Source organism: Dendrobium catenatum, unplaced genomic scaffold (assembly GCF_001605985.2).
Source record: "Dendrobium catenatum unplaced genomic scaffold, ASM160598v2 fragScaff_scaffold_857, whole genome shotgun sequence".
NCBI classification, from domain to species: Eukaryota; Viridiplantae; Streptophyta; class Magnoliopsida; order Asparagales; family Orchidaceae; genus Dendrobium; species Dendrobium catenatum.
Genome location: NW_021319319.1, coordinates 41685 through 64450, shown reverse-complemented (window position 1 = coordinate 64450; position 22766 = coordinate 41685). Strand labels below are relative to the sequence as shown.

Here is a 22766-nt window from a genome sequence, read left to right as displayed (position 1 = left end):
ATTTTTCTTTTAAAGTGCACCAAATTATTGTATTGATGATAATTTCCAAGTATAATGCAGATGGAATACGCTGCCCTTGATGCCGCTGTGCTTGTTCACATATTTCATTGCATCTATAATCAGCCTCAGTCTACTTGTAATGAGGTGCGGAGTAAAGTAGAATGGAAATCTCACATAGTAAGTGCCGAGTAGCCACCTTCTGATATCTTCTATGGATATGTTTCTTACAGGCTTATTGAATTCTGGTCTCTGATTATTCAGGTCTCCTGCATGGGCAATGCAAAACGTAAAGAGTAACTCTTGTAGTTAATGCTGGGAATGCTTAAAACAATATCATTGCTGGTTACAGTTCCCTGTACGTTCAAAGCATTTCCATAGAACAAGTTGATATATTCCTTAGTCCTCAACGGCTGCGATCCACTCTGTAGCTTTTCACTTAGCATGGACAAATTATTGTACATAATTCACATTGAAAGTAGGAGAAAAAAAACCCTCTACATAAAGTTTTTACATTGTTAAAAAAACATGGAGGAGAATGTTTATCACACATTTATAGAAGTATTGGCTATCGTAGTCAATTTGCATGCCGCAGCAAAGTGCTGACTTGGTATAAGTTATCTTTAATATTTTCTTATGATAGGACTATACAACAACAACAATAACATCAAGCCTTTGTCCCACTACGTTCGGTTGGCTACATGAATCCTTTTTCGCCATTGTGCTCTATTAAAATCAAATTGTCATTTAAATCTAATTGAAAAAGATCATTTCTAATATTTTCTAACCAAGTCTTTAGGTCTACTTCTACCTTTCTTAACATAAGTCAAATCTAATAACTCAGCTTTTCTAATTGGGTCATCGGAAGGCCTCCATTTAATATGAACAAACCATCTAAGGCGACTCTCTCTAATATTATCTTCCACTGGAGCTACTCCAACTTTTCACGTATAAGATCATTTCGTGTCATATCTCTAAGGGTAAAGCCACTCATCCACCTAAGCATCCCTGCAACACTTAACTTAGTATTATGATTCTTTTTAAATGGTCAACATTCAGCGCCATAAAGCATTGCAGGTCTCACCACCATCTTATAAAATTTTTCCTTAAGTTTGAAGGGAGGCTTTTTTATTGCACAACAAGCCCGATGCATTCCTCCCCTTCAACCATCCACTATGCAGCACACAATTTAATCTTTTACATAATTGCTTTGCAGAAATTCTTATCAGGTCTCCATTGCTTATCTGATACTCTCCCGTCACTAGATCAAATAGGTGTACAACGTTTTGGTTGGGTTTTGCCATACTGTTAGGCTTGACATGTAAACAAACCCTCCAACTTGAGGCTATTTTTTTTTTTATTCCTTATATATTTCTCTTTCCGTTTGGCTTCTATGACTCTACATTGTTGTGGGTTAATTAGGTACCATTATTTTGAGCTTGTAAATATCAAAGCTATCAAAATGCCCTTTCCTTGAAACTACAAACACTTTGTTTTTAGCTATGCCAAATAAGTTAAATTCTCATTATCTCATAGTTGTAACCGCAAGATTTAGATATACTGTCAAGTCCTTTAGGTGCTATTTTGTTTGTTGTATTGGTGCTGTGATATAAATCAAATGCTTATATTTTGAAAATTCGATTGTTTTGTAGGCTGCATTTCAAGTGTAGTATAATGCATTGATGAATTTGAAATGCAACCTCTAGTTCTTTTTTGATTGATTTGAAATCTTTTGCTTATTGCTGTTATGGCCACCTCAAGCTTTTGCTATTATATATCGCCACCGCCACTGCCCAACACCACCATTGCCTACTCTCATTGCCTTTGTCGGCCTATTTGTTGATCGTCGTCATTTGCTACCCGCACTGGTCACCCCTATTAGGCGCCACTATCGCAGTTAGCCATAGTCGCTGATCATCATCGCCACATTTTGTAAGTTACTGTTTGCTACCACTGCAACTATCGTGATCAATCTTGGCATTGAATTTATTTTTGTTTTAAACGAAGTTAAAAAAATAATATCTTGCATTTGTTTTATATTTCAACTAAATAACATTTTTCTTACACACACTTTAAATATATTATATATAGGTTTGTTATCATGCATTTTAGCTAACTGAAGCCTATAAATGACTGATGTGCATACCGAAAATAGTGCTTCATTAACGCACAGTTATGAGATATAGTAAAAATAAGCATGCCTTAAGTTTCTCTAATTAAAAATAGAACAGTTTCTTAAAATACGAATCAAGTTGAAAATAAATTTTTGTGAGATTAAGATTTCGTTGGGGCAATTGTTTTTATTTCTTTTTAAAAATAACTTTTTAATAAAAAATTTCTTGAAACAATTTTTTTCAACTCAAAATGTTTCTACTAAAAAGTTATTTTGAAACAGTAACAAAGGTGTTTCAAATGAAGTCTAAGGTTTAGTTTGTAAGGTTTGTTTGGTATAATTTTTTTTAGTGCTGCTTTATTGTCTCAAATGAAGCTTTAGTTTGATTTAGATTTTATTTGGGCACTTTTTTTTGCTTTTTAAAGTAAATTTTTAGTATAAAAAATATTAGCATAATAAATATTTATGCTAAAAAGTTGCTTTAAAAATAATTTTAGAAAGTAACAAGAAACTTGTTTCAAATGCACCCTTAATTTGATCAAATTAGTGTTGCAATAAGCTCAATGAAATTTAGTGAGCTGTATACCTATGTGCTAAAATGTTGGCGTGTTCATTGCTTACATGTCTGCCAAAGTTCCAATTTTGTGCCCCAACAATTTTATTTTTTTGTGAGTTAGTCATCTTGAAAATTCAATAAAAAAATTATCCGAGCAAAAATGTAAGGTATTGTATAGTTATGTATGTCCACAGGTATTTCATATCTGCCGGTAGTTTTCAAGAAGAGAATTAGGTCAGAATAGTCATGGAGGATGACTTGTCTCAGCCAATTAAATTGAGGAATTATCTTAAACATTTGTACCCTTTGCCTTTTATGCCCAAAGGTCATAAATATTATCATAAGACTCACCATCACCTTTAGAGGACTCACTTTATAGACTTATTCATGTGATTCATCATAGAGACTCGCATGGTATATCTTGGAAGAAGATGTTGTCAAAAGTTTAGAGTCATGTAGGTATCTGCCATCCCACGAAATGTTCCATATAATTTAAAATTAGTGATATCAAAGATTGCATCATTTACTTTTTATTACATTAAAGTTTTCTTGTGGCCTTATAAGACCTATAAATAAAGAGTGAAGATGGGGTAGTGGAGCAATTGATGGGGGTAGTGGAGCAACTGATGGTCTTATCGACCCAACCTGACAGAAGGATTTTTGTTGACAGCCATGGGTTCCTTAGTCCAAAGATACCTTGTAAACTGATGGGAGTAGTGGAGCAACTTAAAGAATTATAAAAATTATTTAGTACTATATCAATCTCTAAATAATGCTTAGTTTTTTATGATATAAAAATTATAAAAATCTCACTTAATATATGCAAGTATACGTGTCAAATCAAGTAATATAATGATATAGTAGATTATTGATCTCTTATATATTTTTATTAGGATGTTTAATAAAGCATCATAGCACTATTTTTTAACACCGCAATGCTAGGTCAAAATCATTATTATGTTAGTTAAAGTACCACAATGGTGGTCTTTGTTAGTATCATAGCGCTTATAAGTATCATGTGCCATTGCGTTTCTCTAGTAAAAAAGCTAGTGCTTTATTTTCAAAATTATGTGCTACTACGCCAAGTGTCCTACACTATTGCAGCGTTCTTTTATTTGGCCCTCTATTATTTTTAAGTCTTTAAGCATTGCAACACTGATCCCTTAAGCACTATAGTGTTGATGTTATTTATAAATAGGATATATTTGTTTCAAGTTCTCTCAAATATATTTTTACTTTTGTTTTTCTCCAAGTTCTTAATTTTTCTTCTTGCTTGTTCTTTGAGATCTATGTCCCTGAAAAATATTTGGCAATAAGAAGTGTGCTTCATCATTGTTTAATAAGAGCATATTCATCTCTATTGAGGCTAAGCAAAGGTATGAGGCATTAGTGGTAAACAAATAATTAATCCATGAGCGAGACTTTCAGAACCTGGGTGGGCAAGTAATTCAGATGATAGTAAACCAAGGTTGGGAGCTTTTGTGTGAGGAACCCTATATTGCTATTGTTAATGTAATGAGAGAGTTTTTTGCAAATGGGAAGGACGTTGTGGATAATAGGTATTATGTGAGAGGTAAGTGGGTACCATTTTATCCACTAACCATTAATTATCTCTATAAACTGAGGGATTTTAATTCTGATGAGTGAGTATACCCTTTTAGTCTAGCACTTATAAATTTTGATGAGTTGCTAACAGTTCTATGTAAGCCTCATAGTGGAGCTGTATAAAAGAAGAGGGAGGATAAAATTATTAATTTTCTTGCATATTGCTTAACTCAACTTTTCAAAAGTGTAACACAATATTTTTTTCATACTCATCTTTTACCAAGAAAAAGTATTAGTGAGATAACCAAATACCGAGCTTTGCTCAATTATGCTATTCAGGTTGATTACACTATATATGTGGAAAAGCTTATTTAGTCTTCTTTAATTTACATCATCAGGGGCACTACTTTTGTGGGTTTGCACCATCCTTCTTTAATCTATACTTTGTGTGTTAATGCCAGTGTGAGGGGAGATCTTAGTGAATAATATTTTTTTCCATTTCAGTCCTCACCAAAAGTAAATTTTAAAGTTTTAAAAGATTAGGTGCAGAGGAAGGAGGACCCAGTGAGCCTAGGCTGACTAGCAGACTTAGTGTAACAGGAGTTCTATGACTCTTAAATCTTTAGTTGAACAAGTGGATGAGTTGAGGGAGAAGATGGAGGGTTTTATTGAATTTTGAGAGCAGAGTAGGGAATGGCAAGCTCTTTACTAAGATATGCAGGAAAAGTATTACCATCACACAACCGAATTTATTGAGGCATTAATCGGGATGTTTAGGAGGAGCACCTTTGTGAAGAATCTGAACCAACTGTATTTTTCTACTACTTCAACCAGTCCTTATTTTGGACCTGACTTGATGATGAAGATGATAATAAGGAGGAGGATAGAGATACAAGTATTAATATTTGGAATAAATGGTTGGTTTACACAGTGAGGCCATTATTAGACAAGGTAACAATAATTGTGTAATCACTCATTACTTGTGTTTATATAACTCATGGGCTTCATTGTATCTATTTCAAGGTATGCCCTAGCTTCTAAAATCTTACTATTATAGAGCCCCATTTGAACAATTTTATGTAAGCACCACATTTTCTTTTAAAAAAAAAATCATTTTTATATCATGTTATTTCATTGATAAATTAAATCTAGGAAGTGACAATCGAGCAAATTGAGATTTTATTATGACCATTTTATGGGAGCAATGGATGAGATGCAAACGGGATGATGCTTGCTATCAATTTGTTCAATGTAGAGGCCCAACATTTATGAAGTATGGGGCACTCTGTAACTTTTAGTGACACGAACGATGAAACTCGAGGCAACATGGAGGCAATCCAATTTTATTCACAATAAAGCCTGTGGAATGTTGGTACATCAATGCCAACTCCAAATTCTTCTCCAATGCCTCCCCACGATCAATGGCCGTCTTTTAATGTTGGATGGGATAAACAATTATGCAATTACCTAATTCATTAATAGAGCCTATTTTCTTCCTACAAATATACAACGACCTCAAATCCAATATTTTTGGTCAACAGTAGTCCTCATAACAAGGAAGAGCTGACGATGAGTGATACTATGAAGAGGAACAAAATCTTGAAGAACTTAATCATGGCTTTCAGGAACCATTGAGAAAAGGATCAAATCAATACACTCCAAAGTCACACGCACTCCTGCATGGAGCGCAATAATGTTGTAAGAAGATAATACTCATCTTGTAATATATGATGAGGATGCATGACATACATGTAATTTCGCAAATAATTTATGCATACATTTCTTATGTAATTTTAATACATTCTTTGAAATAATAATTTTTGATATCAATTACTCTTCATTTATTTTTTATTCAAAATGATTAGTTTCTGAATAAAAGTATAAGTATAATTATATTATATATTTTCTTTTCATCAAAATTTCAACTTGTTGGATTGTTTTAAAGTTTTAATATTTTTGTTTTCTTATTCTTGCGGGCTAGAAAATGCACGACGATAGAGATAGAAATTTTTTTCCTTAGCCTTATATGAATATCCAGGACACAAACATAATAAAAAAGGAACACCATAATTTTACATGAAAAACCCTAGAAAAGGAAAAAAAAACCATGGGGCCATGCCTAGTTGAAATGATTTCACTAATATTTGGTTGGATTAAAAGTTACTAACTCGTTCCCAAGTTTGAGGACGATCATATTACAATAATCAACCATCATATTGATATCCAATTATAAGCAGAGATAAGAAATCCGACCATGTTTGGTGGTTGAGCGAAAATTTGACTTCAATTAACAGACAGACAGAAATCCGACGTTAGACAACGGTCAGGCGGAATTCTGGTGTTAGTCGGCAGTCGGGCATAACTCCTGCATCAATCGACGGTCAAGCAGAACTCTAGCGTCAGTCAGCAGTTGGACAGAAATTTGACATATGTTGGCTACAGGGTGGAAGTCCGACGGTGATCGACGAGTCTAGTGGTAAGAGTGATCTCTGTCTTCTCTTCATATTCTTCCTTCTCTTCTTGCTTTCTTCTCTTTTCCTCTTCTTGCTTGGGTCCCTCATGAGAAATAAGTGGTCTATTTCTAATTTTTTGAGAGTTGTATGATCAGTAAATAGGAGGAAGATCATGGGTAAATTGAGAGTAGTTTGAATGGACAGCTGATGTTGAATCCCTTGATCATGGACTGTTTATTTCACATTTGATTGTCTTAATGATATCAGAATTCAACAATCTTGGGCTCGTTGGATTTTTCTCGTTGAGTAGCTCGACTCGACTATAAGCACGTCACATTTGGAAACTGATTGATAATCCAAATTATGAATTGAACCTTCCAAATGCGCTTCGGGTCTTCAATTTGGACCATTTGAGCTCGGATTGGGTTGAATTTAGTGTTGTTGGGTTTGTATTTTTGAGACGTTCAGTTCGACTATAAGTTTACTTAATTCGGAGTTCAAATGGTTCCCAATTTAATTTTTGAAGTTTCCAACTTAATTTTGCGCCAAGATTCATGCTCGATCAAGATAATTTTTTTGATGATATATCACTTATAAAATTTTAATTAAATATTGCAATTCGTCATACTTTCACACTTATAAAATATAATTTAAATTTATATAAATATTTCAAATCTTAAATTATATATTTTAAATACATATAATTAAATTAAAAAAATATATATCTATATGGGCGGCAGGTAGCCGGGACTGCTTGGTCTTGTAGACCATGGCTTTGGCGACAAGCTCTAACATTTTTTTTTAATACTCATTCCTAAATATTATAACTATATATAATCTTTTAAAAATTCAGCCTAATCAAAATAAGTTGGTACAGGAGAAGAGCCAAGTGAAAGGCATGGTAAAGACAAACTGAACCAGGTCATTTCCCCGAACTCTCTCACCTGTCGAATCTGTGCCCCATGGCTGACGGCATCATTAATTTATTCGGATAAATCGGACCCACTCCGTCCTACCGGAATGAAAACGACGAACCAGCAAACTTGCCCGGCAAGCAGCCTCCTCGGTTTGGATGACTTGTAGAGTGACAGTGATCACCGCGCTGAAACTTGCGTATATAAACCCCAATGCTCTCCTTCTGTACGCCAAGTAACAATTTTGAAGGTGGAATATTCTTTTCAACCCTAGACGATAGTAAGAGGCAAAGATGGAGTTTTTACGATATGCGGCTCATGGTTTGCGAGCCTCATTTCCGAATCCAAGCGGTGCATTCTTCTTAGAACCTGTCTTTCTTCATTGGTTCTATGCTTCCTGTCACATTCTGCTCTTGATTGCATTGTCTTTGCTTTGGTTCTGTAGGAGGTCTAGTGGTGGAAGTTTGAATAAAGATAGAATAGAAAATGATAGATTTTTGTATTACAGAGTAACGTTCTCAACCAGCTTGACTCTATCCTTGTTTTATTTCTTCCTGTGCATCTATGATCTCTTTTGGTATGGTGATGACAAAGGGATTTTTGTTAAACAACTTGCCACTCCTTTGGATTTGGGCGTTAGAGCAATCACTTGGCTTGTCATTTCGGCTTACTTGCACTTCTCTATCCTTCCATCTAGTCGGAAGAGATTCCCTGCTCTTCTTAAGATATGGTGGGGTATCTACTTGCTAATGTCCTGCTCTTCCATTGCTTTAGATTATTTCTACTATAGCAAGCTTGACATCATGGAAAGCTATATGTGGGTAATGGATCTTGGATCTTTTTTTTCTGCTCTGGTTCTTAATTATACTGGATTTTTCGGAAAGAGGGTTGAAGATGGGAGTAATCATCTTCAAGAATCTCTGTTGAATGGTGGGGTAAGTAATCCTAGTGGGGAACTAAGTGAGATTGATAGTGGTCCTGGAGACGTCTCCTTGTTCACAAATGCTAGTTTTCTTAGCATCCTTACCTTCTCTTGGTTGAGTCCATTGATTGCTGCTGGTAATAAGAAGACTTTAGACCTTAGAGATATACCTCAGCTTGATCACAGAGATAGTGTTGATGGGGTTCTTCCAATTTTCAAAAGCAAGCTTGAATCTTGCAATGCAAGTAGTTGCGAAAACAATAGCGGTGGAAATAGTGAACAAGCTGCTCATATTACTTCTTTCAATTTAGCAAAGGCATTAATCTTATCTTCTTGGAGACTTGTGTTTCTTACATCTATTTATGCGCTTCTTTATACCGTAGCTTCCTATGTCGGACCCTATCTTATTGATTACTTCGTTCAGTATCTTAATGGTCACCAGACGTTTGCTAATGAAGGTTATGTTTTAGTAGTGGCATTCATAGTTGCGAAGATATTTGAATGCCTTACACAGAGGCATTGGTACTTTCGATTACAGCAAATTGGCATGAGAGTTAGGTCATTCCTAGTATCGATTATCTACCAGAAGGGTCTTACCCTATCGAGCAATTCAAGACAAGGACGTACCACCGGGGAGATCATCAATATCATGAGTGTGGATGCCGATAGAGTTTCAATTTTTTGTTGGTATTTGCATGATCTATGGATGGTCCCTGTTCAAGTAGCTTTGGCTTTATTTATCTTGTATGCTAGATTGGGCATTGCTTCACTAGCTGCTTTGGCAGCTACTTTTGTTGTTATGTTTGCAAATGTTCCCTTGGGTAAAATGCAAGAGAAATACCAAGAAAAGATGATGGAATCAAAAGATATAAGGATGAAATCCACTTCAGAAATCCTAAGAAATATGAGAATTCTCAAGCTTCAAGGCTGGGAGATGAAATTCTTAGAAAAGATTGCTGAGCTCAGAAAAAATGAAACAAATTGGTTGAAAAAATATGTTTACACATCTGCAATGACTACTTTTGTGTTTTGGGGTGCACCTACATTTGTAGCTGTGGTTACTTTTGGAACTTGCGTACTTATGGGGATTACTTTAGAGTCAGGAAAGGTTCTATCAGCACTTGCAACATTTAGAGTGTTGCAGGAACCAATTTATACTCTACCTGACACCATCTCCATGGTTGTTCAAACCAAAGTCTCACTTGACAGGATAACAACATTCCTTCGTCTTGAGGACTTGCAAAAGGATGTCGTAGAGAAGCTTCCTAAAGGAAGTTCTGATGTTGCAATTGAAGTGAGCAACGGAACGTTCTCATGGGACCTTTCACCTGAGTCGTCACCTACCCTGAGAGATTTAAATTTTAAAATACTACAAGGTATGAGAGTAGCAGTTTGTGGAACTGTTGGTTCTGGGAAGTCTAGTTTGCTTTCTTGTATCTTAGGTGAAGTTCCTAAAATAGATGGAATAGTGAAATTATGTGGGTTGACGGCATATGTTGCACAATCACCATGGATACAGAGTGGAAAGATTCAAGACAATATACTCTTTGGTAAGAAAATGGACTTAGAAAATTATGATAATGTCCTCGAAGCTTGTTCATTGAAGAAGGACTTGGAGATTCTCCCTTTTGGTGACCAAACAATAATAGGGGAAAGAGGCATCAACCTAAGTGGGGGACAGAAGCAAAGGGTTCAGATTGCACGTGCTTTATACCAAGACGCTGATATTTTTTTGTTTGATGATCCATTTAGTGCTGTTGATGCTCACACTGGCTCCCATCTCTTTAAGGTAAATGTCTTCTAACCATTACTTTTACTTCTTTTAACTCATCAAACAGATTGACATTTAGAATTTCTTGTTCTTTGATTGATGCTAAATTCATTTTTTACTACAAGTGTTGTTCTAAATATATTATTTATATGCTCAGAATTAATAATATATTTTTGCACTTTTATAGACTTTTGTTAACGATGACTTCTCTCTTTTAAAACCATCATAACATAATCATCATTTGCTTTATCCTAATTCATTGATGGTATTTTCATGCATTCTTATTTTCTGTTCTTTTCTATTAAGTGCCATATTAGGTGTTTAAATATATATCGTCAAATCTTTTTGAACAACTTCTATCATATTATCTCAGCTCTACCCCTTGCACTAATTTCCTCTACTTGTTTAATAGGATAATTTCTACCTTTCGTTCTACATGTCCAAACTTTTAAATTTATTTTTATTGCATTAAATTTAATAGATGTTCCTCCTATCAACTCTGCAATATAATATTTTTTTTTTCCTTAAATTTTTTCCTTGTAAGCGAGCCATTCTAATATTCTCATTTCCACCACCCTTAATTTGACTATTAATGATTTTTTTATTCAACTCTAACGTACGTTGCATGTAGTGGCCTATTTATAATTTTATAAATTTTATCTTTAAATTTTTATGACACTTTCTTATCAAATTATTAAAGCCATTGACAATCATATTTCTAATAATAGGAATGCTTGCTTGGACGTTTGGCTTCTAAGACCGTAGTCTATGTCACCCACCAGGTTGAATTTCTACCTTCAGCTGATCTTATATTGGTGAGTTCCACAAATTGCTTTGTTCCTTTTTGTCCTTTTCTCAATTTAAAATGTCATTTATTCTCACTTTGGACGTCGATATTGAATGGAATGAAACCTTCTTGTTAGGTAATGAAAGATGGAAAGATTACAGAAATCGGTAAATACAATGACATAATGACTTCGGGAAGGGACTTGATGGAATTAGTAGGTGCTCATAAAGAAGCCTTGTCAGCTCTTGACAATATGGAACTTCCTAAAGATTGTTCAAGCGATATTGCAGAAGATGATTCAGCTAATAGTAAAAGTAGCAAGCAGACTCTTTATGAAGATAAGAAAGATATAATGAATTCTAAAGTTGATGAAAAAGAGATTCAGAAAGGCCAGCTTGTGCAAGAAGAAGAAAGGGAGAAAGGAAGAGTTGGGTTCTGGGTTTACTGGAGGTATATCACAACAGCATATAAAGGATCTCTAGTGCCACTAATATTGTTTGCCCAGATTGTTTTTCAAGTCCTTCAGATAGCTAGCAATTACTGGATGGCTTGGGCAGCTCCAGTGTCCAAAGATGTGGAAGCTCCAGTCACTGTGCTTACTCTTATCTTTGTCTATATTGCATTAGCCATTGGGAGTTCTATATGCATCCTTATAAGAGCTTTTCTACTTGCAATGGCTGGATTCAAAACTGCAACAATACTATTTAGTAGGATGCATTTTAGCATATTTCGTGCTCCCATGTCCTTTTTTGATTCCACCCCCAGCGGACGTATTTTGAATAGGGTTTGCTAATCCACATAACTTCAAATTTGTTAGAAACATTTCATTCAGTTAGGCGTGAAATAATGGATAAAAAATTATTTGGTTGCAGGCTTCAACCGATCAAAGCGATGTAGATACAAACATACCTTACCAAGTTGGCGCATTTGCATTTACAATCATACAACTTATCGGAATTATTGCAGTCATGTCACAAGTTGCATGGCAAGTTTTCATCATCTTTATTCCAGTGATTGGATTATGCTTTTGGTATCAGGTATACCTAATCAAAACTCATGTTTACTTTTTGAGTTGGTTGAGTCATTTGAGTGGACTAAAATAAGTGCCACATCCTTTATTTGTTTGTTTTCTTGAAAGTTGTTTACGCTAAAGAAGGATAATTGCTGTTTTAAGTTGATTTGTTTCTATTGTCCTATGAACATGGCATTCATTTTCTTATTTTTTGCTTCAGCGATATTATATTGACACAGCACGAGAACTAGCAAGGTTGGTGGGACTATTGAAAGCTCCAGTTATACAACATTTTTCAGAATCATTGTCAGGATCAACAACTATCAGAAGCTTCGGTGAAGAATCGAGATTTATAGACATTAATTCCAAACGCTTGGATGAATGTAATCGACCAAGGTTTTATAATAATACTGCAATGGAGTGGCTTTGCTTTCGTTTGGATATGTTGTCATCCATTGTGTTTGCTTTTTGTTTGATATTCTTGATTAGCTTGCCAAAAGGGGTGATTGATCCTGGTAATTTTTTTAAAGAAATATCTGAAATATCATTTTGAACTTACTCTACCAACAAATATATGATAATATGATACTTTTTTTTTTTCTTTTCCTATTAGGTCTTGCTGGTCTTGCCGTTACATATGGTCTTAATCTGAATATGCTGCAGGCATGGGTCATTTGGACTCTATGTAACCTTGAAAACAAAATAATAGCAGTGGAGAGGATACTTCAGTATACAAACATTCCTAGTGAACCTCCTCTTGTTATAGAAATGAACAGGCCAGATGTTAACTGGCCGTCAAAAGGAGATTTGGACCTTCGTGACCTGCAGGTAATCCTCCACATTCATTCTTGCTTATAGTAAGTTAAAGGCCAAAAATTTTTATTTATGCCATTCACTTTTAGCGGGCACGATATTATTAGTTTTCAACCAATATTTTAAGAAAAATAAAGTGATAAATATAATATGTTTAATTATTTTAGATATGTTACTTAGATTAATTAGATTTAGATGATGATATAATTTTTAGAGTGCGGATAGGTGATTAAAATAGGTAAATGCTTCAAAATTATGTTAATAAGAGTCTCATTAATGCATAAAGGTGAATTTTAATATCGTATAATTTGATATGTTATATCGTATGAATCCTAGTAGTAGATTATAAAGAAGTTATTGATTGAGAAGTTGAGTAGGGCAAACATAAGAATGTTAAGCTAGATGTATGAGAAAATTTAAAAGTTGGATGAATGAATGTTAAGCTAGATGCGTAAAAAAAGTTGAAAAGATGGACTGAGAAATGCTTATATTATAGGGACTAAAAAAATATAATCTATTAAAGATGAGATTATAAAAAATATAATTAAATATTTTATGCATGTACAACTAAGAGTAGAAGATGCACTAATAAAATGGGCATATAAAACTTATCTAAAAATATTAGGAGTAAAAATGGGCAAGCAATCAGGTAAACTGGGTAGAATTGCAAAAGAAATTGCACCAAATAGGTTCCTTATGCAACACTCAATAAAGATGAATTTAGAAATCAGAATAATTTAGGATAAGTTTGATGATGATGATATTAAGTTAAAAGCAAAGGAAAACATAGGGAATACTCAATAAAAGAAAAGTGATTTGATAAAAATATTGAAGGTTTAATGGGAAACTTCATTACCATACTGTTAATCATTTTTTGACCAAGACAAATGCATAATATTTGAAGCGTTTGATAAATAATGATCAAGTACTATTGGGTAAGAAATAATCAAATTTGTGAGCTAAGAATAGTTATTAGGAAATAATCAAATTTGAGCTATAGTTATGAGTGTTACAAATTGCTCAAGAGAGGAATGAAAGTGGTTGATATGGGAGGAGTTTCAATTGGTGGAGCTACTTTAATTTTCATTTTTCTTTGAAGATTTATTTATGATTAAGGCTATATTGACACTCGTGCAAGAAAAATTTTTCTCCAACTAGAACATAACAAAATGTAGGTGAAACTAAGAAGCAAAAGAAATTAGAAGTCAAAATATAAATTTATCTCTGAGAGTTGAGCTCATAATTAGTTTTGGTGGCTTAGAAATATTTGACCCTTTTGCAAAACTTCATAGCATAGAAATGATCTAAAGGTACCATGATCCTCTAGTTCTAACTTCCTTTCAAATATGGATTAAGAAGTAGTTGAATCGTCATCTAAAAATATCTGAAACAAAATTCTGGTTAAGATTCCTACAAAAATGTCCCTATTAGGCATAAAAAGTTGTTTACATAAAGGAACATAAGATATAATGAATTTTCACTTTGAAACAACATATATTCTTCTTATCAGTATTTTACTTTATTTCCTTGACATCTTCCAAACATTGGATTTTTTATTTTTCCTTTTTTCTGGTTTCAAAATTTATTTAAAGAAGCACTACTAGTTATATATTGTTAAAGTATTATGTAAATTGTAAGATCAACAAGAATAAAATCTTTTACATGTTAATTTTTTTTCTTTGCAATTTTAATAGGCTTGTTGAGCAGGAGCATAATATTATTGACAAAAGAAAATGAGTGAGGCAATTAAGGCAAATTGTTGAGATTTCTTTTGAAATTTTGGAGAAATCATCATCATCATTCTCATTCTTGTCATCTTTGTTGTAATCATTTTCATTTTTATACCTCATACAGAGTATTTAGACTTGACTTTATGGATCCTCATTCTTTGGCATTCAAGTTCATTCTACTTGAGAGTCAAACCTATTATAGCAACATTAGGAATGCCTACTTCTTCCCCATTTTAACAATTCCAGTTGTATTTTGTCATTAAAAAGCTTTGCAAATATATTCTTATAATATGGTAATCGGCTTTTTTCTAATTAATTTTTATATCAAAACTTCCTTCAATACTAACTGATTTCAGTGTAGGTTCGGTATGCACCACACATGCCTTTTGTTTTAAAAGGCCTCACATGCAGTTTCCCTGGTGGCTTGAAGACTGGCATTGTTGGGAGAACTGGTAGTGGCAAATCTACCCTAATTCAAACGCTCTTCCGCATCATAGATCCTACAGTTGGTGAAATTGTTATTGATGGCATCAACATCTCAACTATTGGACTGCATGATTTAAGATCTAAGTTGAGCATTATTCCACAAGATCCTACAATGTTTGAGGGAACTGTGCGTAGCAATCTTGATCCACTTGAAGAGTACACAGATGAACAAATCTGGGAGGTGCTTTAAATTTCTCAATGCTAATCTCTTAAAAGTTTTTGAAGACCTGATTTTTTAGCGACTCATATACATTTTATTACTTTCCTCATCTTGATTGAATAGGCATTAGATTGCTGCCAGCTAGGGGATGAAGTTCGAAAGAAAGAAAAAAAGTTAGATTCAATAGGTAAGGTTTCATTCTTGAGTTTTTTTCATTCGGAACAATGTTGTTTTTATCCAGTTAATTCATTTGCTATGTTTCCATAGTGCTGAGATGCTCATGAAGTGAAAAATACTCTAATATCGTTAGTGATAGTAAAGATCTATTTTAAGTGTCTCTTACCAGTTAGCTTAAGTTCTGGGGTTGATAGGTGCCGATTCATTAGCATATTGGACTTAGTTTAAGAACCTTATATTTTCACATTCATAACAGATAGCATTTGGTAATAAAATCAAATTGCAGTGACTGAAAATGGTGAAAATTGGAGTGTGGGTCAACGTCAGTTGGTCTGCCTTGGAAGAGTCATTCTAAAAAGAAGCAAGGTACTGGTTCTTGATGAAGCAACTGCTTCAGTGGACACTGCAACTGATAACCTGATTCAGAAAACATTAAGGCAACAATTTTGTGATTCGACAGTCATCACAATAGCTCATAGGATAACATCAGTCCTTGATAGTGACATGGTCCTTCTTCTCGATAATGGTTAGTCTTCATTGTAATCTATTCATGGTTTCTGCATCATTTAACATTTGCATAGAATATTAATGGGTTTATCTTTTGTACTATGCAGGATTTATCGTTGAACATAACACACCGTTAAGCTTGCTAGAGAATAAGACATCCATGTTTGCAAAGCTCGTTGCAGAATACTCAATGAGATCAGACTCCAATTTTAGAAAGCTCGATAATTTATAAATGATGTGTGATAGAGGCCAGAAATTTATTTTTAGATGGTGAAGAAAAAGTCTTTGCTCATTATTTCAACTCCATGAGTTAGAATGCCTTTTCTTAGACTTGCATAATTTTATCTTTCAATTTTCTTATATTTTACTTTTGATTGATTTCACGAGTGACAATCTCCAATTTGATAACCTGAGCTAGTTGTAAGATCTTTGTACTACATGCTTATGTTTTAGCAATGATTTACAAAGAGGTCTAATAATAAAAGTTATGTTTTCATTTGCTTATAAATTAAAGCTAATACCTTTTGATAACAATCATTGTTGAAGTTATTTCCTAATATCTTAGAATAATAATGTTTTAATATTATGGCACATTGTATATTAGAGTGTACGAAAATGGCCATATTGGGAAAAGTTGATGGAAGTGATCTACTACCCTGGACAAGAGAACTTGTCACCTATGTCTTGTGAAAGGTTTAGAAAGAAAACTGAGTATTGTATGTTAGATATTTCTCCTGAATAAAATAGGGATTTAAACATGAGTTACGTTAACTATGACTCATAAGATCAAGGCCATATTAAGTTACATCTTGGGAATGACTCTCAAAAGAATTCTCAATTAAAGTACTTTGCTTATATGATACAACATGAGTAACACAAAGTATTGACTTCTAGAACTTGGATGCATATGGGTGACGTGATATGCTGATTTTTTTTCTTTTTTCTTCAACTATCTATCTTCATGTGAATCATATTTATATAGAAGCTCATAGGGGTAGGAATATAATGTGGGTTAGTCATGCTCTTTTGATAAACTAAACATTTATGCAATACTAATCATAGACACATCACATTTACATAGGCTATGCTGAACAAACTAGAGGTATTGTGTTTGAGGTCCATATATGTGTGCAAATTACAGGCTACTCCACATTTACATAGTCTATGCAAGTAAGAAATTCTTTTTGCCCCTCCTTAAAAATCAATTTTGCCCCACTAAAAAGCCTTTTTCCCCTTACCTGTTGTTCTTGCAATCCTCTTTATAATTTAGCCATCTGATTCTAACAGCTTGATTCATCTTTGCCATCTATTTTATTTTTTACTTTGTTTTCTCCCAATGTATGTATTCTTTATTTTTGAATTGCTGTGAATATAAGTAGTAATGAATGCTCATTTTTCTATGCAACAATTTTAATTCAAAAATACTTTTCGAAAGTGAGATAATTAGTGCAAAAGAAATATGTAGGATTTGATTAAGAATATCAAGTAAGAAAATGTGCCTAATACTCATAATTTTTTTTCTTTTGTATTTGATATTTTATCATTTTAAAAAGGCAAAAAATGCCAAAATGGCCTTTGTCCTATTTGATTATGGCTATTTTAGTCCTATATTAAAAATGTGATCAATTTAGTCTGTTAACTCCTCAAATTTGATATAAAATAATTTCTCTATTAGATTATTTTGGATTATTAATTTGGGGTCCATGGATTTGAATTAGATTTAATGAGTGAAAGGATTAAACTGAATATATTAGATAGCTTTGGACTATAACAACACAACATAAATAATCTAGAGAGCATTTTAAGGCTTTTTCTCAATTTGAAATTTGAAACATATCATGTGTTGAAAAATAGAATAAAAAAAAAGACATGTAAAAAAAAAAACTATTAGTTAGGAATGGTGCTCTTATTTATATATGTATTTTTATAAATTTATGTAATATTTTTTGCAATTTTGAGAAATACATGAAATTAAAATCTTATGTGAATGTTTATATTATATAATTAATTAGAAAAAAAAATAAACAATTTATTTAGTCCAAAACATTAATCATACAGACTGCTAAAACTTTATTTTAATTTGATAATTTTTATAATTATAAAAAGTAGAGTATAATTTCTTAAAATTAATTATAATTTTTTTTTTGATAAAAGCCATTATTAATTATATGAGCCCCAAACACATTTAGAAATTATACGAATCCATTTAACATAATTAGTGCTAATTATGCATTTGATTATGCAACATTAAAGTCCTTTAAGGGGCTGTTTGGTTGCATGAATTAGGAGGGTAAAGTAAAACAAATACATGTATTTACTAAATTCGGCTGTTTGGTTAATTTTGAGCGGAAGAAAAGGAAATTCTCGGAAGTAATTAGACGTGTATTAGGGAAGGCGGATCCCACGACTTCCAAAGCCGCTCAAAATGAGCGGGTTTGAAATTCTTCGCTAGACAACCAGCCAAGAGGGGCGCGAATGAACGAAGTCGAACGAGGACAAGGGAGCCGAGATTTGAAGGCAACGATGGAGACCGGATGCATCCAAACTTAATCTTCTCATCCTCCTCTTCCTGTTTCTCACGATCCCTTCTTCGCCCTCCACGCTCTCTTGCCCCTTTTCCTCGTGTGCACCCCACGACCAAGACTGAAATCGAACTCCATGTCATAAACCTCTGCCGATCTCAGTTTATAGATATTCTCTAGCGCCTCGGCAACCTCACTGTAGTCCACATCCACCGCGCTCAATGAAGGAGAAGCAGAGTCGGATTCGAGGGAAACAAACTGGGTTCGCTTCGGTTGCTTTCTAGATTTGGTTAAGGGCTTTACCAAGTTCGGATCCGATGATTTGAAGGCAACGATGGAGAACGGACGCCGCCAGAGCTGATGCGACCAGCCGTCAGAGTAGCCGGAGTCGATGCCGAGGGGCGATGTCCTCGACGGCGTGCTGGAGACGGTGGCTACGCCCATTGCAAGTGATGCCAAGCACAAACGTCAACGCACGCAAAGAATCCAACGAACTTCCACTTAGAGCAGCACTTAGAGCAGAGAAAGAGAACAGCAACAAGAAAAGAACAGGGTGAGGCTTTTGTTTTTTCTAGGAAGGGTTGAAAACTTACTGTACAACCATGCTTCTTATCTTCCTCGTGCGAAAGAGTAGCAGGGCAAAAATATAAATTCATTAATTTGTATTCATTATCGATTTCCATGGTCTTGTTTGGCTCTTTCTTTACCGTAAGGCAAATATGGGTTCATATGCTGAAAAAAAATGTTTTAAAAAGCAGCTTTAGAAAGTAATATTTTATCCCAAACAATACCTAAGAGCCCTTCAATTCGAGTCTTATGAATATAACAAAAAAATATTGAAATTGAAAATGGCGATGTGAGAGGTTTTAATGAAAATACTAACAGTTGGTTGCATGAGTATCCATGATTTCTATCAAATTATTTTTTTTTTAAAATAACTTTTACTTTACTCTGGATCTACCTAAACAAACAAGGGAAACAGTTCTTCTGCGTTTATTTTGCAGACAACCAAACAATCTCAACGTATTCGGAATACAGTACATTTATTTCACATTGCATTTACTTTACACTGCATTTTTTTTTCAGGCAACCAAACAGCCCCTAAATAAGATTATATTATTGGAAAGCACATGTCCAATGATTTCAAATCATTGCACCACCATATAAAATAAGTGGGTTAGTGAACAAGGTACATTAACAAAATAGTGGAGTCCACATAGTGAATTTATAAAGGAACCATTAAAAATTTTTATAGATCCAAGTTTGTGATTATTATCACTCGAATATATGGGATTTAATATGGCTAATCATGGATCGATGGATATAAAAGCCTTAAGATTTAATGGTGAACGCACTATCACTCTTACATAGATTAGGATTAAGGTTTTATATCATTTTGTAGATGGTGTTACATGCCTTTCTAGTCTTTGTTGACTATAGGGTTTAGTGCTTAGTGATTTTGGCAACCATCTAGTCGAAGCCAGTACTTGTTTGGTAGCCTGAAACCAAAAGCTTTAAAGTTTTCTTGAGTTTGGGAATTTATAGCTAATTATAGAGCTTTTTGAGTTCATGCTATGCATGAAAAGGACACAATAGATTACTACTCTACCCTAATGCTTAATGGATATTTGTTTAAAGAACAATGGGGTTTAAATGTTCAAGTGGGGATACATTCAATAGGGTTCTTAATGAATACAATCATATTAGGACTAGGTCATGGGTTTATTGAGGTCTAAACTAAGTAGGCTTTTTAGGCAGCTCAACATGGATACCCATAAAAATGCATCTTGGTAGGATAATTGGTAAAATGCATGTAAGAGTGGCAAATAAGGCTAATATAGGTTAAGGTTTACACATACCATTAACTTATACTTAGCCCAATATTTGATTGAAGATAATAGGCTTTATATGGTGTTATCTAAGAGATCGCTAAGTATTTTTAGGGAATCTTATTTTAGCTTCCATCAAGATGAATGTTGACCTCCACAGAGAAAACAAAAATGGGATTAAAAAATCACACCTGCTAAAATGCCGGCTGAAATCCACGAAATCCTGCTAAAAACCTGCAGAAAACATCATTCATTCGGCACCATTCACGTCTCTTGCGGGGTTCCGCTTACGCCTCCTCGAATGAGCCCCATTCGTGTTAAAAAAATGGAGAGGAAGCCCGCTTCATTCGGTTCTGCGAACTACTCAACTACATCAAACTCTTCTTCTTCTCCAACGCGACTGCTTTCATACGCAAACCCACGAATCCCCAACCTCCAAACCTCGCCAAACCCGAATCCCACAACTTTCTGTTTGCGAACCGACTCCACTCCACTGTCGTAGCCTCCTCCCAAACCCTATCTAACCTCTGCCTTGTCCATCCGACGCCTCATCTCTCCCATTTACAAAACCCATACGACCGCTCTAGTCGAGCTCTACAGAGCCTGTAGCTCAAATCCGGACCCCTGTCTGACTTAGATGCCTGCTCTTGCCTCTTCAAGCCAAACCCCACGATCTACCCGCCTCCCTACAGAAGAATCGCAAGCTCCAGACCGAACCAAATCCTGTCGAAGCTCCCGCAGACGAAACCCCTAGTCTGCTTCGCCTCTTTGCCGCTGTTCGACTTCGGATCCTTCGTTGTTGGACAACTTCGCTCATACGACGCCATTCCCTTCATATTGGAGCGGAAGTTACGACACTGAAAAGACACGAGCTCGCAAGCTGTGAAGGTAACTTACACCCTTTCGCGTGCTCCTTCGGCAAAGTTCAGTAAACCTTGCAGATCAAAAGAAGGAAACTGAAGATTTTATATCTGCTAGATTTAATAGTTGACTGAATCCTATTTCATTAGGATTTGCTTAAACTTGCTTTAATCCTGTTGAGATCCTACAAAAATCCTGTAACCCGACAAGTCCTGCTAGATCCTGTATAAATTCAGTTTTAATTAATTATGATAAAGTATTCTTAATTATAATTAATCATTATTAATGATAAATTAGTTATAATTTCTTAAATTTAATTATAATTAATAAATTTAATTATAATAAATTGTTATTAACCATAAATTATTCATAATTAATTAAGTGTAATTATGATTGATTTTGTTTAATTATAATTAATTATATATTAGTTATAAATAATTAAACATAATTATAATTAGTTATTTTTAATTATGATTAATTATTTTTAATTATACTTAATTAAATATGAAAAATAGAAAGATCTTTCCTCGCCTCGTTCTACATGCAAACACCGCGCAAGTATAACCTCTCAGCCCTAAGACTCCGAGAGCCTATCTTCGATGCTTGCAGCGCGACAAAATAGTCACATATGCACGCTTTTATTAGCGTGGTAAGAGGAAGTGCATCCTGATGCTTGTGATGATGTAGGTGATTCAAAAGCCCCCTTTTTGTCATTCGCGGTGCACCAGAAAACCGTTTATACACGCTTTTATTACGTGTGGTGGGATGGGAAACCGATGTGATGTCTACGACGAGACGGAGTTACTTATAAGTATATTCGAGTAGGGGGAAGCCAACTGTCTTTTAAAACATGTGCCTTCCTCGACCCCATATATGTCTTTATTGCAAGTGGTGGGAATAAAGACTACGACTGCAATGTCTACGGACATCTACCTTACACGTCTTTATTGTGCGTGATGGGAAGACCCAGACTCGTGTAATTTTCCCCTGAATGGGAGAGATATCGGGAGGCTACCAAAATTTTCAGTGAATTAAGGATAAGACTTGGACAAAATAATGGATCAAAGCCTACAAACTATTGAAAAACAGGGGACTTTATTTGGATGGGACTTAAATATTAAATGGGCTAAATACAAATTTAAACAAAAAAATCTAATTCAAACTCTATCAAGAAGAACTTAAACTTGAACATGATCTTGAACTCAAAATTGAACCTACTTTGGACTTGGACTCAAATGAATGGATATGAAGGACTTGAATGAATCATATGGAACTAAACTTGCATTGTGATTTAAAGGAATGTCAATGATTGCAGTTGTCCACTCATGAACAAAGATAAGATAAATGTAATATACATCCTAATATGTTCATGAGCATTATGTGGAAGAGGAACATTAAATATAACACATGCATTCAATCCAATATAGCATGCTCCACAAGCATTGAAGTATAATATACAAGTGAATACACTGGTCTTTTACAACGTTGGGACGAAGCATAGTGAATGTGACAAGACCCTACAATTCATATGCAAGCAAGAAACATGAATTCACTATAGATATGAGTACCTACGAACAATTGTATGAGTATCCACAAGCAATTATAAAGGTT

General features: G+C 34.3%; 3 protein-coding genes across 4 annotated transcripts in view; 2 read left to right on the top strand and 1 right to left on the bottom strand.

Moving 5' to 3' along the window:
- LOC110092895 overlaps positions 1-584 on the top strand; it is a 98514-nt gene extending 97930 nt beyond the window's left edge. The window contains exons 10-11 of the mRNA XM_020817585.2: positions 61-177; positions 262-584. Of these exons, the coding sequence (XP_020673244.1) occupies positions 61-177; positions 262-297 (153 nt within the window). The 3' untranslated portion in view covers positions 298-584. The remainder of the gene's footprint in view (positions 1-60; positions 178-261) is intronic.
- A 6961-nt stretch (positions 585-7545) lies between these two features.
- Positions 7546-16377, top strand: LOC110092893 (ABC transporter C family member 3). 2 transcript variants are annotated; one of them, XM_028697044.1, is made up of 10 exons: positions 7546-10289; positions 11000-11086; positions 11195-11650; positions 11931-12095; positions 12291-12585; positions 12684-12898; positions 14975-15280; positions 15383-15446; positions 15723-15962; positions 16051-16377. In XM_028697044.1, exons 1-10 carry the CDS (start codon positions 7872-7874, stop codon positions 16173-16175), a joined length of 4371 nt encoding a protein of 1456 aa, XP_028552877.1. In that variant the 5' UTR covers positions 7546-7871; the 3' UTR covers positions 16176-16377. The 2 variants fall into 2 exon arrangements, with proteins under 2 accessions (XP_028552877.1, XP_020673243.1); XM_020817584.2 differs by having other exon boundaries at positions 11195-11842.
- A 2142-nt stretch (positions 16378-18519) lies between these two features.
- On the bottom strand, positions 18520-18909 carry LOC110092896 (RNA polymerase sigma factor sigE, chloroplastic/mitochondrial-like). The gene has a single exon (XM_020817588.1). The coding sequence runs from the start codon at positions 18907-18909 to the stop codon at positions 18520-18522; it is 390 nt and encodes a 129-aa protein (XP_020673247.1).
- Between the last annotated feature and the right edge of the window lie 3857 nt (positions 18910-22766).

Coding starts and splice junctions, on each gene's coding strand:
- LOC110092896 (XM_020817588.1), bottom strand. CDS start 18,909: ATGGGCGTAGCCACCGTCTCCAGCACGCCGTCGAGGACATCGCCCCTC.
- LOC110092893 (XM_020817584.2), top strand. CDS start 7,872: ATGGAGTTTTTACGATATGCGGCTCATGGTTTGCGAGCCTCATTTCCG. Junction 11,087..11,194: donor CTTCAGCTGATCTTATATTG/GTGAGTTCCACA, acceptor CCTTCTTGTTAG/GTAATGAAAGATGGAAAGAT. Junction 15,963..16,050: donor GGTCCTTCTTCTCGATAATG/GTTAGTCTTCAT, acceptor TGTACTATGCAG/GATTTATCGTTGAACATAAC.